Here is a 14,314-nt window from a genome sequence, read left to right on the forward strand (position 1 = left end):
TATTTGGGGCGGCTGAGTGCTAACACAGCAGGGACAACCCATTGGTGATGACTGCAACAGTGAAACATGAAAAACATCTTCCCTTCTCAGACACTTAGGGGATGAGGTGCATACCTATTGTGAATGCCTAATCACCCCGTCCTCATCATTTTTCCTCTTCTCCTTCTTAGGTCAGGTTTTATTGGGTAGCAGACATTTCAAAATAAGTTTGCTGCAGGTCTCTTGGAGCATTCTAGAGCCAAAGTTGTGACAAATGTCACACTTGACATCCAAGTGTTTCACTTCCAGGAACTTGATTTCACATTTTTGTGTATTTTAGGTTGAAGTTATATTCTATGGCACACTTGCCATAGTTTTTGTCACAAAAGGCCTTTTTTATTTTTCTATAACAAAGAAAGAACCAAACAGTAGTATCCTAAAAAGTAATTAAATGAACAGATAAAATTAATCTGGCTGAGAGATTACACCCAAGCCCAACAGCTTACTCAGGCAGGGAAAATGTGGAAAAACTCAACTACACCAGCACAAAAAATGCAAATTGTTACATTAACATACCACCAAACCTAGCCCCCACCCCCGTGACTCTGCTGACTGGGAAGGGGGAGGAACAATACCAAGGACCAACAGAAAAATGGAAAAGGTGTATGTTAAGATTAGAATGTCCTCCTGAATGAAGGTTGTACACAGTCTGAGACATTGCTTACATCTATAAATCTCTGCAATATTTACTAAACACTGTAGGAAACTGTGGCAATAGTTATGCTCTACACAAAGCAGTGAAGCTCTGTGCAACAGTATGGTAACATTGTTAAAATAATCCCTTCCTCTCATGCACAGAGCCAAGATATGCGCATCACAGTAACATAATACTTGGAAGTACCATTTAAAAAAACACATCGGTTTTATCACTCTCTATATTACAGCTAATACTTTTTCAAAGGATGGTAGCTAAACTTGTCAAAACATTAAGCAACATTTTCTCAATACTACAATGCAAGACAAAACAAAAAAAAACTTTTTTTTAATTAAAATTCACATTAAACATTTAAACTAGGTCAGCACATCCACAGTTTACTTACCCTTTCCCCCAGCGAGCATACTTTTCTTCTCGAGCCGCTTTCTCTACATCCTTCAGTTTCTGTTCAGAATGTTCTTGCTGGAGGTCTCTCTTCTTGCCACTTTTATCTCTGAAGATGGTTTCAGCATTCCTGGCATTCTCTAAAAAATGTAGCACCAAATTTTGAATTAAACGGCTCAGTTAAGCAACATTTTAAATTTTTATGAACTAATTTCCAATCAAACTCTTAAAACCAATCTTTAACATTAATCAGCAAAATGATATGAGCCTCAAACAAATTTGAAAATATATTACTGAATGGGGCTTACAATTACTGCAAGAGAGAGAGAGAGAAAGTTATGTACTTATCATAACGTTTCACGTTGTCCATTTTCATTCTTTCTCCGCAGATGGGTTCGGATCTAACTCTGCTGTTACACTAGCTTGTGGCTACCAACAAACTCTCAAGCTCCGTCCCTACCCATAATGCACTACAACTAACACCCCTCAGATCCTATTTACAGAGAGAGAGAGAGGGAAACTATAAAAGAATTGCCATAACTGGAGTTCAACACAAGGGCCATACGGCATCCCTAAGAGTGTCATTCCTCCAGAAGTCATTTGTGAGAAATGGAGGGGGAGGGAGGGTAGGCAGTTGAAGAATGAAAATGGACAACACAGATGGAATGTTATGGTAAATACATAACTTCTTTATCCAGTGTTAACTTTCATTCATTCTTCAACCTAAATTCTTGGGTGGACTCTGTCGCTCGTCCTTTAGATGCTTTAATACATAGAGACAGATCAGGATGGAGAGCAGCATCATAAAATACAAACTGGTTAAAAGACGGACATTACATACATACATGCTTACATCTAAACAGATAACTACAAAATGGCAGTCAGGCTCGCAAGTGCTCAGTATTTATACACATGTCCAAGCCCTAGGATAACTTCTTAAAGGTACACACACACACACACACACACACAGATCTACATCCTTCTTCTTAAAAAGATTGCTCTTTGTAAAAACAATACTACAGTTAGACATACATTACTAGAGATATTAGAAACAAACAATGTTCATGTCCAAGTTGCCTTGCATCTGTTACAGGGTTTAGAGATTTGACCATATCTCGTAACGTAACAGTCTAGACCAAATTTAGCAACAGGGAATTCTTCAGTGAACAACTCGTATCACAAACGTCTGGATTTGTCACAGGAATGGGAATACCCTCTGGAACTTCCTCTGGAAATGGAACACCAGACCACTCACTCTGAGATAAAGAATCTTTCTTACAGGTTATGTGCTGTGGTACAGGCTCGGATACCGGTAGTAAATGTTTCCGATTCCGCCTAGTCTGCTCCTTGTGATTCCACAATGTATCATCTCGTCTCTGGGCAAATACTCTTCACAACCTCAATCCAATCATAACCTTTGGCCGTTTGCATCCTTACCACTTCTTCTAATAATGGATTGAGCAGTTTGCTGGTTTTATCGTAGTAGGACTTCTGGGTTAAATGTTTCTTCAACAGATTGTTTTTCACTGATCTGTTGTTCTTGACATATGGAACCAGCAATTGACTACTGATTGGTAATGTGGTTCTGGTGTCTCGACAGCAGTCTCTGAGAAGGTGAACCAAGATGTTTTATCACCAGGAACATTTATGAGATTCAAGAAAACATCACTATTATCTCGTCTTGACTTCTGGAGTAACTGTTTTGCACTTTGAACTGCACGTTCTGCCAAACCATTTGATTGCGAGTACTCAGGGCTACTTGTGACATGAGTAGTGTCCCATTCTTCAGCAAATCTTTTGAACTGTTGGCTTGTAAACTGCGTGCCACTGTCAGAAATAACTTTGTGTGGACTCCTACATGGTAGTCCTGGAATCTGCTTTATATGAAGTGGCTCCTTCTGTTGATGTGGCTTAGTACTATTACAAATGGAACAAGATGAAAGTGCTCTCTCAATGTCTAGTGACACAGAAGGCCAAAATACTAGCTCTCTTGCCCTTCTTTTGGTAGGATCGGTTCCTGGGTGACTATGATACAAGACAGTAATGTATTCTGGTTGCAAGGACTTTGGAACAATTACTTTCGGACCTTTCATAATGATGCCTTTGTCAGACAAAATCTCATCTCTATATGGAAAATAAGGTTGCACTTCTTGAGGTAAACTAGATTGCTTTGACGGCCATCCTTGACTGATTAAAAAGGGGTTGAACCTTTGTAAAACTGGATCTGTGGCTGTGTGATCTCCTAAATCATCAAGACGTGTGGAAGAAAAGTTTTGCACTTCCATGACTTCAAATCATGGTTCTCATTCTCATGCTGTTCTGTGGTGTTTCTGGGCGATCTGGATAACGTATAATGCATCAGCAAGATAAAGAAGTTTGCCTTTCTTGTAGACCAGATTGAAATTATACTTTGCAATCTCAGCATCATACATTGCAGTCTATCTGGAGCTGAATGCATAGGCGTTCTCAAGATAGTGACAACAGGTTGGTGGTCTGTTTTGATCTGGATAGGTCTACCATAAACATAATCATGGAACTTCAAACATGCAAACAATTGCCAAAAGTTCTTTCTCGATCTGGGCATACTGCATTTCAGTTTGGGTAAGAGTTATCGATGCACAGGCAACAGGTTGATCCTCTTGTAAAATGACTGCACCAAGAACAAATTTCAAAGCATCACAAGAAAGTGTAACTGGTTTGTGAACATCATACTGAGAGATGGTGGACTAGCAACTCTCTGTTTCAGGACATCAAATGCTCTTTGGTGTTGCTCTAACCAAGACTATGACATTTTTATGTGTCAACTCTCTTAAGTGGCGCTGAAAGTTGACTCAAGTCTGGAATAAACTTGCCTAGGTAGTTAACCATGCCAAGAAAACGTTGCAGGGCTTAAACATTGTCTGGAAATGGCATCTCGTAAATGGCCATTTGCTTTGAACGGTCTGGTCATAGGCCTGTACTAGTAAACAAATGACCAACATAAGTAACTTCTTGTAGCCTGAATTTGCATGTGTGCGGATTGAGCTTAAGATTCACTTGACATGCCCTTTCTACAACTTTTCTGAGGTTTCTGTTATGTCTGGCTTCACCATTACCTCCTACCAGAATGTCTACTATAATGGCACAAAGATACCCGGAAAAAAGTTGCGCCACTGCACATTGAAAGACTTCACTTGCAGAATTTATCACAAATAGCATTCTCAAAAATCTATACCTGCCAAACGGAGTACTGAGAGGAGTGAGAACTGATGATTTTTTGTTAAGCTGAATTTGTCAAAATGAACTCTTTGCATCTAAGACCGAAAAAACAATGGCATTTGACATCAAGGCTGCAACTTTTTCGACTCTGCGCATTGGATGATGAGGTCTTTTTTGTGCTTTGTTCAAATCTCGTGGGTCAATAGACATTCTGATGTCATCTGAACTATTCTTATGCGCTACCACCATTGAAGATATCCACTCAGTTGGAGTTGCAACTGGACAAATCACACCTAGTTGCACCATTTTATCTAGCTCTGCTTTGACTCTGCCCTGCGTGGCTTTTGGAACTTTTCGAGCTGGCCTAATTACTAGACTGACCTCTGGGTCTAACTTCATGGAGTACACAACTGGAAGCTTCCCTTGTTTGTCTTTGAAAAGATCAGCATAGGTAAAAAAAAAAAAAAATCTACTGGTCAAAATTAGAGTAGATGTCTTTTAAGCTGACTTGGTGGACTTCCTTATTAAATGAAAGCTGTCCCATTTTTAAACTGTCTGTGAGTCCAAATAATGTCTGGAAGTGCCACTTGACCACATAAAATAACAGCGGCCATGGTGGTGCAGCGGTTAGTGTTGCTGCCTCACAGCAAGAGGTTCTCCAGTTCAATCCTCGGCTGGGGTGCCTTCTGTGTGGAGTCTGCATGCCCTCCTTGTGGTCGCATGGGTTTCCTCTGGGTGCTCCGGTTTCCTCCCACATTCCAAAGACATGCTGTAGGTGGACTGGACACTCTAAATTGGCCCTAGGTCTGACTGTGTGTGTGTGTGTGCCTTCTGTGGAAGGTTGGGCACTGGGGGCTGGCAACTCGACACCGTAAATCTCCACTGCCAATCATGAGCGGACAGTTGATCCGAATTTCTTCACCTCCATAAGCAACAAGCTTTGCACACCTTGTCAAATCAAGCCTGTCACCATTACATACTCCAGCAAATGTTTCTGCTGACATGACATTGCACTTAGAACCTGTGTCAACTTTGAGCTCTGTGGGTTTGCCATTCATCCAAACAGCGCAAAATACTTAATTCTTTGCCCTTAAATCTACTGCACTGACACACCATCAACATAAAGAGTAGGGTTGCAGCTTTCTAACTGATCAACTCATTTCTTAAAATGTTCCCTTTTAATAAAAAAATGTTGATTTACAAAACATTTTGAAAAGATTCCACTTACTCATCTGTGGCATTGTGGGCCAAAATCTACATATTTTTCTCTTTTAGAGTCATGACTTCCACCACAATTACGATAGTTGGCAATTAAACTAGGTTGGGGCCCATGTTTTGAGTTTGCTGATTCACTCTTATGCTTCACTGAGACTGTGCGAACTCTGCAATTTGCTAGAAACTTCTGGGGTTTACCAGTGATGGCTGCAGGGGCTACAGTTGCTGGCATGTGCTTGGGCCTATTTCTTTTAACCACATGCTGCATACCATCAATATGAGCTTTATCACTGTGCTGTCTAGAGCTACTCTCTCTCATTTGTAAGCATATTTGTTTGTTTTTCTGTGAGTTCATATATCTGACAAATCTCAATGGCCTTATTCAAAGTTAAATCACTGTCACAAACCAAAATCTTTCTCAGAGCACCACACACCAGTCTGTCCTTTATCAACTCATCCCTTAAATCACCCAATCTGCATGTTTTAGCCTTATTCCTCAAGTCAGTTATACATGCTGCAAAAGTTTAACCAGGCTTTGAATTCCCTTCTGTAAAATAAGTGTCTTTCCATTGTAACATTTGTCTGGGGGTTACACGTTTCTCTAAATTTACGTTTTAAGCACTCTCCCTTGACTTAGCCAGTTTAAGAATATATCGGTTTTCCCCTTCTCCTGTACAGATATAGCAGGTGCATACACAAGTGAACATTCCCTTTTTCTATGGCTTCTGAACCCGTTAAATAAAGTAGAATAAATGCCTTTGTACGTTCATCTTTATCAGAAAATGCAGCTTGTATGAAAATGTCGTAATCTTGCTCAAACAATCTCCAGTTCTCAGCAATATTACTGTCAAACACAAGTGCACCAGGGTTTTCAAAATCCATCTGCTATGCCCACAAAGTATGCACAAACACACTAAAAATATGGCCCTTGTAATTATGTATGAACAAATTCTTCTGTGAGCTTGTGACAACATTCAAATGCACAATAAACTCTTCAAAATACTGTACTTTGCAAAACGTGCTTTGTAATGGCTGTATTCTGCGAAATAAAGTTACTGCAACACTGCACAAACATGCAAACACTTTATACACTTCTGACAACTAGGATATCTTTGATTACTACGAAAAAATACATGCTTTGTGAAAATGCAGTTGTTTCCTCTTATGTTATTAATTTTATGCAATTTAGACTTTATTTCAAACATTTTCCATAGTAATTTGAAATTTTTTATCAATATCGTACAGATCAGTTTATACAAATATTGTTTAGAACATTCTGTATGCCTCGTTTCATATTTTGTGAAGTAGTAATGCTGAGCAATTTTAACATCTGAAATTCATTTCTGACCCGTTTTGCAAAGTTTGCATATTGAAGGGATGATTCACTCCTCTATATTACACCAGTTCCAAGTAAGTGCCTTAAGTCGTTTTAGCCATGCTGCCTCTAACGTCATGCCCTTTAGACATGCCGCTTCTGACACCATGTCCTTTTAGACACACCACTTTTGACACCATGTCGCTCATCCTTTTCAAACATAGATGACAAGCAGGCAGGCTACTTCATTTAGATGCTTTAATACATAGAAACACATCAGGACAGATAGCAACATCATAAAATACAAATGAACTGGTTAACAGACAGACCTTACATGCTTACATCTCAACAGCTAACTACAAAATGACAGTCAGGTTCGCACATGCACAGCATGTATACACTTGGTGCAAGCCCTTGAATAGCTTCTTAAAGGTGCATACACAAACACTGATCTACAGACCAAAATAAAAAATAGCCGAAAACCAGTCTGGAACAAAAAGATGACTTCAGGTATAAAATAAAGACACTTTAATAGAACATTTTAGCGCTTTCATCTCCATATGAGACTTCATCAGAAATAAACCTGAACCATCAAATTGATTGCATTTAAATACTAAAAATACTGTGACATCACCATCAATTAATTTAAAAGGACATTGCCATAAAAATATATGTATCATAAATTTCATTCTTGATTTCACTTCCTTGTTTTATAAGTTAATACATTTCACCTAATGAATTCTTATAACCTTTGATTACTTATAAAAAATATATATACATTGTTGAAAATAACCAACTTTTATAAATATGTTTTTAAATAATTATTTTACGTATAAAATGTTTCAAAACATATAAGAATTCATGTGTAAATAATGAATATAAATATAAAAAAATCAAATACATCAGTTACCACCTAAACTATATTAAAAATAGTATATCCAATTCATTTAACAAAACAATAAATACTACATGATGTTTGCTCTTTCTTGAAGTATAGGAGCCAATGATACATAATCATTCAGACCTGGTGCAAACATGGCTGCCAGTCTAAATTGCCACTGGCTCTCCTCCTTTTTTAAGGTATTTTTCGAATTCCCCCCTCTGGGGTTAATTTGTATTATTTCCAAAATGCCGAATGCAAATTTTTCAAAATTTTCACAAACTATAGAATGTTTAAAAATAGTAACAACAATGTAAGTAAAGAGTTCAGTAGACCAAGTACTTTTAATCCTACTTTGAGAAAGGAATTGGAAATGTTTCTTAGTATGACTGAGCTTGAAATGATTGAATTGTTGAACAACAAAAGTATTTTCAAATATCATATGTCTGCAAATGAGCGCAAGCTGTTTTTTGATTTAGTTAGTGATGACAAAATTGTTGTTAGCAAAGCAGATAACGGAAATGCTTTGGTAGTACTAGATAGAGATTATTATGATATGAAAATGTATCACATGTTGGCTGATGATGAATTCTATGAAAAAGTTAGTTTTTCTGCTGTTAAAAAATCATATTGTTTTATTGATTCCTTAATTGAGGAATGGTTTTATACAGGAAGGATCACAGAGGATACTAAGAAATATATTTCAAATGCAGCTCCTAAATTTAATAGAATTTTTGGCTTGGCTAAAATACATAAAGATCTGGAAGACCCTATGTTCAGGCCTACAGCAGCAAGTGAAGGGACCAAAACTGAAGCCATTTCTATTTTTGTAGACAAACATTTACAAAAGGTAGTGGTCAGAGGTAGTGCTTATATTAAGGACACCTTTGATTTTATTGTACACATCAAAAAAGTGAATGTTACTGAGTCAGACATTTTAGTCACTTTAGATGTGAAGTCTTTATATACAGTTATTCCCAATGAAGGAGGAATGGAAACAGTGAGATTAGATCTTTTAAGTTCAGGTTTGTTTTCCAATAATACTACTAGTTTACTTATGGAAATGTTAGATGTTATTTTGAGCTACAACTATTTCAAGTTTAAAGATGATTTTTTCCATCAAAAAACAATGGGTGCAGCGATGGCATCCAGTTATGCCAACATTTTCATGAATGGTTGGGAGAAAAGACATATTTTGATTGATACATTCAAAAACAATATACTTTGTTACAAACGCTTTATAGATGATTTGTTTATTGTTTGGAGAGGGGGGGTTGGAGTCCCTTGAATCTTTCTTGCTGTATATAAACAGGGTTTCTACGTACTTGAAATTTACTTCAGTTCTGAATTACAAAAGTATTTCTTATTTGGATGTAGTAGTGTATAAAGAAAATGGCATGTTAGCTACTAAAATTAACAAAAAGAATGTGCAAAACAATGCATATTTACATTTTTCAAGCATGCATCCCAGATATATGAAAGAAAATATTGTTAAGGGTCAACTGATGAGGGCACATCAACTTACTTTAGATGATGCTGATTTTATTAAAGAGAGCAAAGCTATATGTAACAAGTTTGTAGCTAGAGGCTATTCAAATGAATTAGTGAGAAGTAAATTCAGTAAAATCAAAAGAACTAGAGAAAATTTAGAAGTTTTTTTCTAAGAAAAATATCAACAATGACTTTGGAACTGCTATGCAAATATCGAATAGTGTAGATTCGGAAGCCATCAAACAGATTATCAGAACAAATTGGAAAATGTTGAAGAGCAGTGAAGAAGTACTAGAAGCAGTTGGTAATGGTCCACGCTTTCTGTACAAAAAGGGAGAGAGTTTTAAAAACTTTTTCCAAAGCAGTTTGAATCCCAGGTCTTTTAGTACAAGAGGCAGGATGGAAAAATGTTTGGCATGCAATTTCTGTGATTTAATTTATAAGGGAGTCCGTGAAATTGTTATTGATGATGTAAAAATATATGTCAACAAGGTTTACACATGCAAATCAAAGTTTGTTGTTTATCTAATTGCATGTCAGTCTTGCAATGCATTCTATGTTGGCCGTACTAGTAGGGAGCTGTTCAAAAGAATGTATGAACATAAAAGAGCTGTGGAAACTGGCAATGAAGCTAATGCGTTAGGTAAACATTACAAAATGGGGGGGTTGTAAAATCAATTTAAAAATTTTCTTTTGGGAAATATTGCTGACTATGAGATCAAGTTGAATGCTGAAGAGGAGTTGGCATGGTTGGAATATACATGGCAGGTTAAGTTAAATGCCTGCTATCCCCCTGGGCTAAACAACAGAGAAGATTTTATAACCTATTTGAGAAAGAAGACATTAATTGGGAATGTCATGTGATGATATCATTTAATGAATGAAGTGAGAGATTTTAATTCAGTCTGAAGAAGTCTTGTGTATGACAAGACGAAAGCGCTTACTGGATTTTTACTGAATTTCTGCATTAAAGCACAGTTTGGTTTATCACAGAGTTTATTATTTTTATTCCTGAGTACGGTTAAGCCAAAGGTCGCTCTTCCTTTCAAGACCAGATCTAGTTTATAATACGTATGAGGATTTGACCAAGTTGCAGCCGCACATATATCGTGCATGGATACTCTAGAATGGAATAAAGTGGAAGTAGCCAAAGACCTGGTTGAATTAGCCTTTAATGGTTTTGGTAAGGGGAGATTCAATTTGCTGTAGACAAATGACATGTAATCCGTCAGGTTAGAGTTACCATTGTAACTGATTCGCCCAACTTGTTATGTGCAAAGGAAACATACAGCTGGTCTGTCTTTCCAATTTCTTTTGCTCTGCACAGGTAGAAACATAATTACCTTTGAAAAGCCAGTAAGTGCAGCATCTATTCTCCTTTATTTGAAAAGTTTGGGAAGAATATTGGCAGATTAATGGCAGTGGTATGTAAGGTGACCCTATCCTTGTGGAAAATCAAGTATGGGGCTTAGACGATAATGCTTGAAGTTCTGAAATGCTTCTAACAATGTAATTACAACTTAAAATACAGTTTTCCAGGTCAAAAATTTTAGGGTGTGTATCTTTAACTCCCAGTGGATGTGGCTTCAGCCTTTAGAAAAATGAAGTTATCACCTTATAGTTCTAATAAATACTCATTGATAGAGGTCAAATGTCAATACAACTGTGTCTGTCATCATGTATGCTTCAAGATAAAAGATTCTGATGCCTTGCCTGTAGCATGGTTTTGGAATTATTAACACAAATATGAACAAGCATTTAGGGTTGCCAGGTTTCTTTGTGGCTAAAACCAGACTAAGGTCACACCCCTCGCATCACCCATAACTCCACCCACTCCCACCCCCTCTCCCATCCAAGCCCCACCCATTCTGTGACATCGCCATGACATCAGCTGATGGGAACATCCTCTTTTTCTGTTCCGGATGCCTGCTTTCAGCTGATTTACTATGCTTTTCTGTAAAAAAGCATAGTAAATCAGCCAATGGTAACAAACACTGATAGTCTGCTTCCTTTTGTGAAACAGAAAAATGGAGTTTGTACAGTGTTTTCCTGCCTACCAGAGAATTGATTTGATTTGTGGATAGTCCAGAAAAAAACAGATAGGTGGCATTGCGCATTGGCAATGGCAATAGGGATGATTTCCAATTTCCCACCTATTGGTCAAAGACTCAAAGTTATGCTTAAGTAGGGCTAGCCTAGGGATGGACTCTGCTTCACATGGATGGGAAGCTTGTTCCACTGCATGGGGACCCTCTGTCTCATCAACATCACATGGTCTATTTATGTCACAAGCAAAATTTAAATCCTTGGTTCTAATGGTTCTGATACTGTTCGTTTTGTGGACGTCCAAAAGGTCCATCAATCAGTGCTGGATCCAAGGATGTGTTGTATGCCACATATTCTCTCTCAGTAACCTGAAGGACACCCGGTATAGTGATTGTCTTATACAGATCACCTTAAAGCCCTATGTGTTTAGACAGTGGATTCTTTTAGTAAGGAAGCTTTACATATGTTCCAGCTGTTGTATGCATCTAGTCAAGTAGATGACAAAAAGATAGGTGCAGCTCACATCCACTTATTCTGTCAAATTCTCAGGTTAACATCGCTAATATTTTAAAAAGGTGTTCCTTGTACATGAGCAATGTCCTACAAAAAAATGTAAATAAGCAACTCAAACATTGGCTTCTTACGAGTTGTTCATTCACATTAATCAGTGTCTAACGCATCTCCCCAGATTCCACTGTTGGTTAAGTGCCATGTCATAGATGTCTTTTTTTTTCACTCTCACTCCTTAACTCCTCCATCCTTCCACTTCTTCCTCATTGTACCTACTCCTTCTTGCACACAGCTCAGTTTGCCGAATTTTCATTCAGAAACTTAAACGTGTTGGGCAAAGACATTTGGCCATTCATAAAATGGCCAGATATCCTTTGCAAACTTGTAGGGAAACCTATTCAGAGCTAGTCTTGCCAACAAATCCATTAGGCACAGCTCAGTTTGGCCTGCCTTGTTGAATAGTTAAAAAGTGCCAAAAAATATTTATCAGCTTTATATTTCCAGATTGTTTGAGAAGCACACTCAGTCAGAACACAAGGAGATTCTGGCAAAGTTTTTTTAAAATATGAATATATATATATATTTTCTGAAATAAAGTCCATAACACTAATTATTATCATTATTTATGTTTAATGCACCACCTTTTCTCCAGACAGACTATTTCTATTAACAAAAGCAACATACATTAGGTTAACTGATGCTATGAAGACACTAAGTTCCCTGATTTTGTAGAATGTCCCCGATTTTGCCTTATATTCTGCCTGCTCCTTGTATAATTGCTAATTTTTCTGGTAAATTATTGTGGATTTCCCAATTAGCAATGTTAGGCATTGTAATGTCATACTTGTTATTTGTTCAAAAATGCCTTTGACGCAAACTTTCTTTTATTTTAACTTTTTAAGTGAATTACAGTTATATTTAATAAATGATCCTTCTAGTTTTGCCTTTTACCAAAAACTCTTGAAAAGAAGTGGAAAGTTAGGGATTAGCATACTGTTTAAGATGTTTACATCATAAACACAAGGTACACAGGGGTTGAGTCTTTCCTTTGGAATGGGAAATTTAGCTAGGTTTAAAGAAACCACAAAGAACATTCAAGGTCTTCATCATCTGTCCTATGGGGACTGTTTGAAATCAGTGTCACTGTATTCTGTTTCATACAAACTACTCAGAGGTGATCTCTGCCTTGCATATAAGGCAATCTCTGACTCTGTGTTACTGGAAATGCTTCATATCCAAAGGTCAAATAGTACACAGGTAACTTGCTCTAAAAAAGACCTTAACCTGGTATGTGACATTAATAAAACCAGCTGGAGGGACAGATTTACCTCCCATAGGTTGCCACACCTTTGGAACGGACTTCCACTTCATATCAAACAGAGCACCTCTTCAAACGCAATCTGGACGACCTAATAATGAAGGATTACTGTGTTTAGTGATAAACTGGCTGCAAGCCCCCTTATGTCTTTAAAGCCAAAGTTAGCCTATTACTTTATTGCTATTATACTACAGACTAAGGAGTTACAGGCAAGAGGGACTTAATACGAGTTCATCTGAAGGAAATATTGAATGTTTGTATTGAGGGGACTGGGGGGGGGGAGTGCTGGATGAGACAGCTGAAATATGCCCTAATAAAAGACAAGTCACAACTTTTATTTTTAGACAATTTATGCGACTTCCAACAAAATAAGAGGAGGTGTACAGCAATGGCAGTGTTTAAGTTGAGATATAACAACTGCATGCAAAAGGAGCAGAAATTATTCTTTTGTGGTATTTCATGACAGAAGTGAAGATACAGCCCATGTTCTAAATTTCAAAACTGTTCATTAAGTTCCAGGTCACACAGAAAGCAGACATTCATCCTTTAAAATGTGACAGCTGGTGAATTTTGATAGCTGTTTTGAGGCTGCAGCAAGCATGCACCTTCCAATTTGTCATGGGACAAATTAAAAATGAAAAGCACTTTTTTTAATAAAATCTATATTAAAATCAGTATTCATGTGTCCTTGAAAGCAATATTTTCAAGTAGTATAATGTTCATATTAGGAAAAGAACTACTATCAGAACAGTGATTTGCAGCTGTCCATTACCTTTTTACTCAGAACAACTCTGTAGCATAAGTAATTATTAGGAGCATTACAGACATACAAAAAATACCCCAGACATGTAGTAAAACAACTTAGAACCATATCCACTGATCTTGCTACAATCCTTTGTTTGCGTGAAGTGGATGTGGTTTTAACGAATTACAGATGCGCAACTATAAACACGTTTATCTCATCTACAAGCATTTCATTTTACTGTTTCATCTGCTTGATATCTTATTAAAAGCCTTCCTAACATCCAGAATGAAAAAAACATATCTGCTGGAGAACTGTTATTTGATTTTGCTATAATATAGCCATACAACTACAACATGTTTACTGAATGAGCTTTAAAACAAAACAAAAATTGCCCCCCTATGCAGGCTGCAGAAGACCATTCATTGGCTGCCACGTCATCTCAAATACCAGCTGCCACTCCTAAACACCAAAATCTAATCTGATGCCCTACATTATTATTTTCCCTCTCTTTCTCTGTC

General features: G+C 37.3%; 1 protein-coding gene across 1 annotated transcript in view; it reads right to left on the reverse strand.

Moving 5' to 3' along the window:
* Positions 1 to 1,075: 1,075 nt before the first annotated feature.
* LOC122809565 (BUD13 homolog) overlaps positions 1,076 to 14,314 on the reverse strand; it is a 506,706-nt gene continuing 493,467 nt past the window's right edge. Inside the window, exon 8 of the mRNA XM_044081156.1 lies at positions 1,076 to 1,218. Within this exon, the coding sequence (XP_043937091.1) occupies positions 1,076 to 1,218 (143 nt within the window). The remainder of the gene's footprint in view (positions 1,219 to 14,314) is intronic.

The sequence above is a fragment of the Protopterus annectens genome, chromosome 8.part0 (genome assembly GCF_019279795.1).
Source record: "Protopterus annectens isolate FY-2018-M chromosome 8.part0, PAN1.0, whole genome shotgun sequence".
NCBI lineage: Eukaryota > Metazoa > Chordata > Ceratodontiformes > Protopteridae > Protopterus > Protopterus annectens.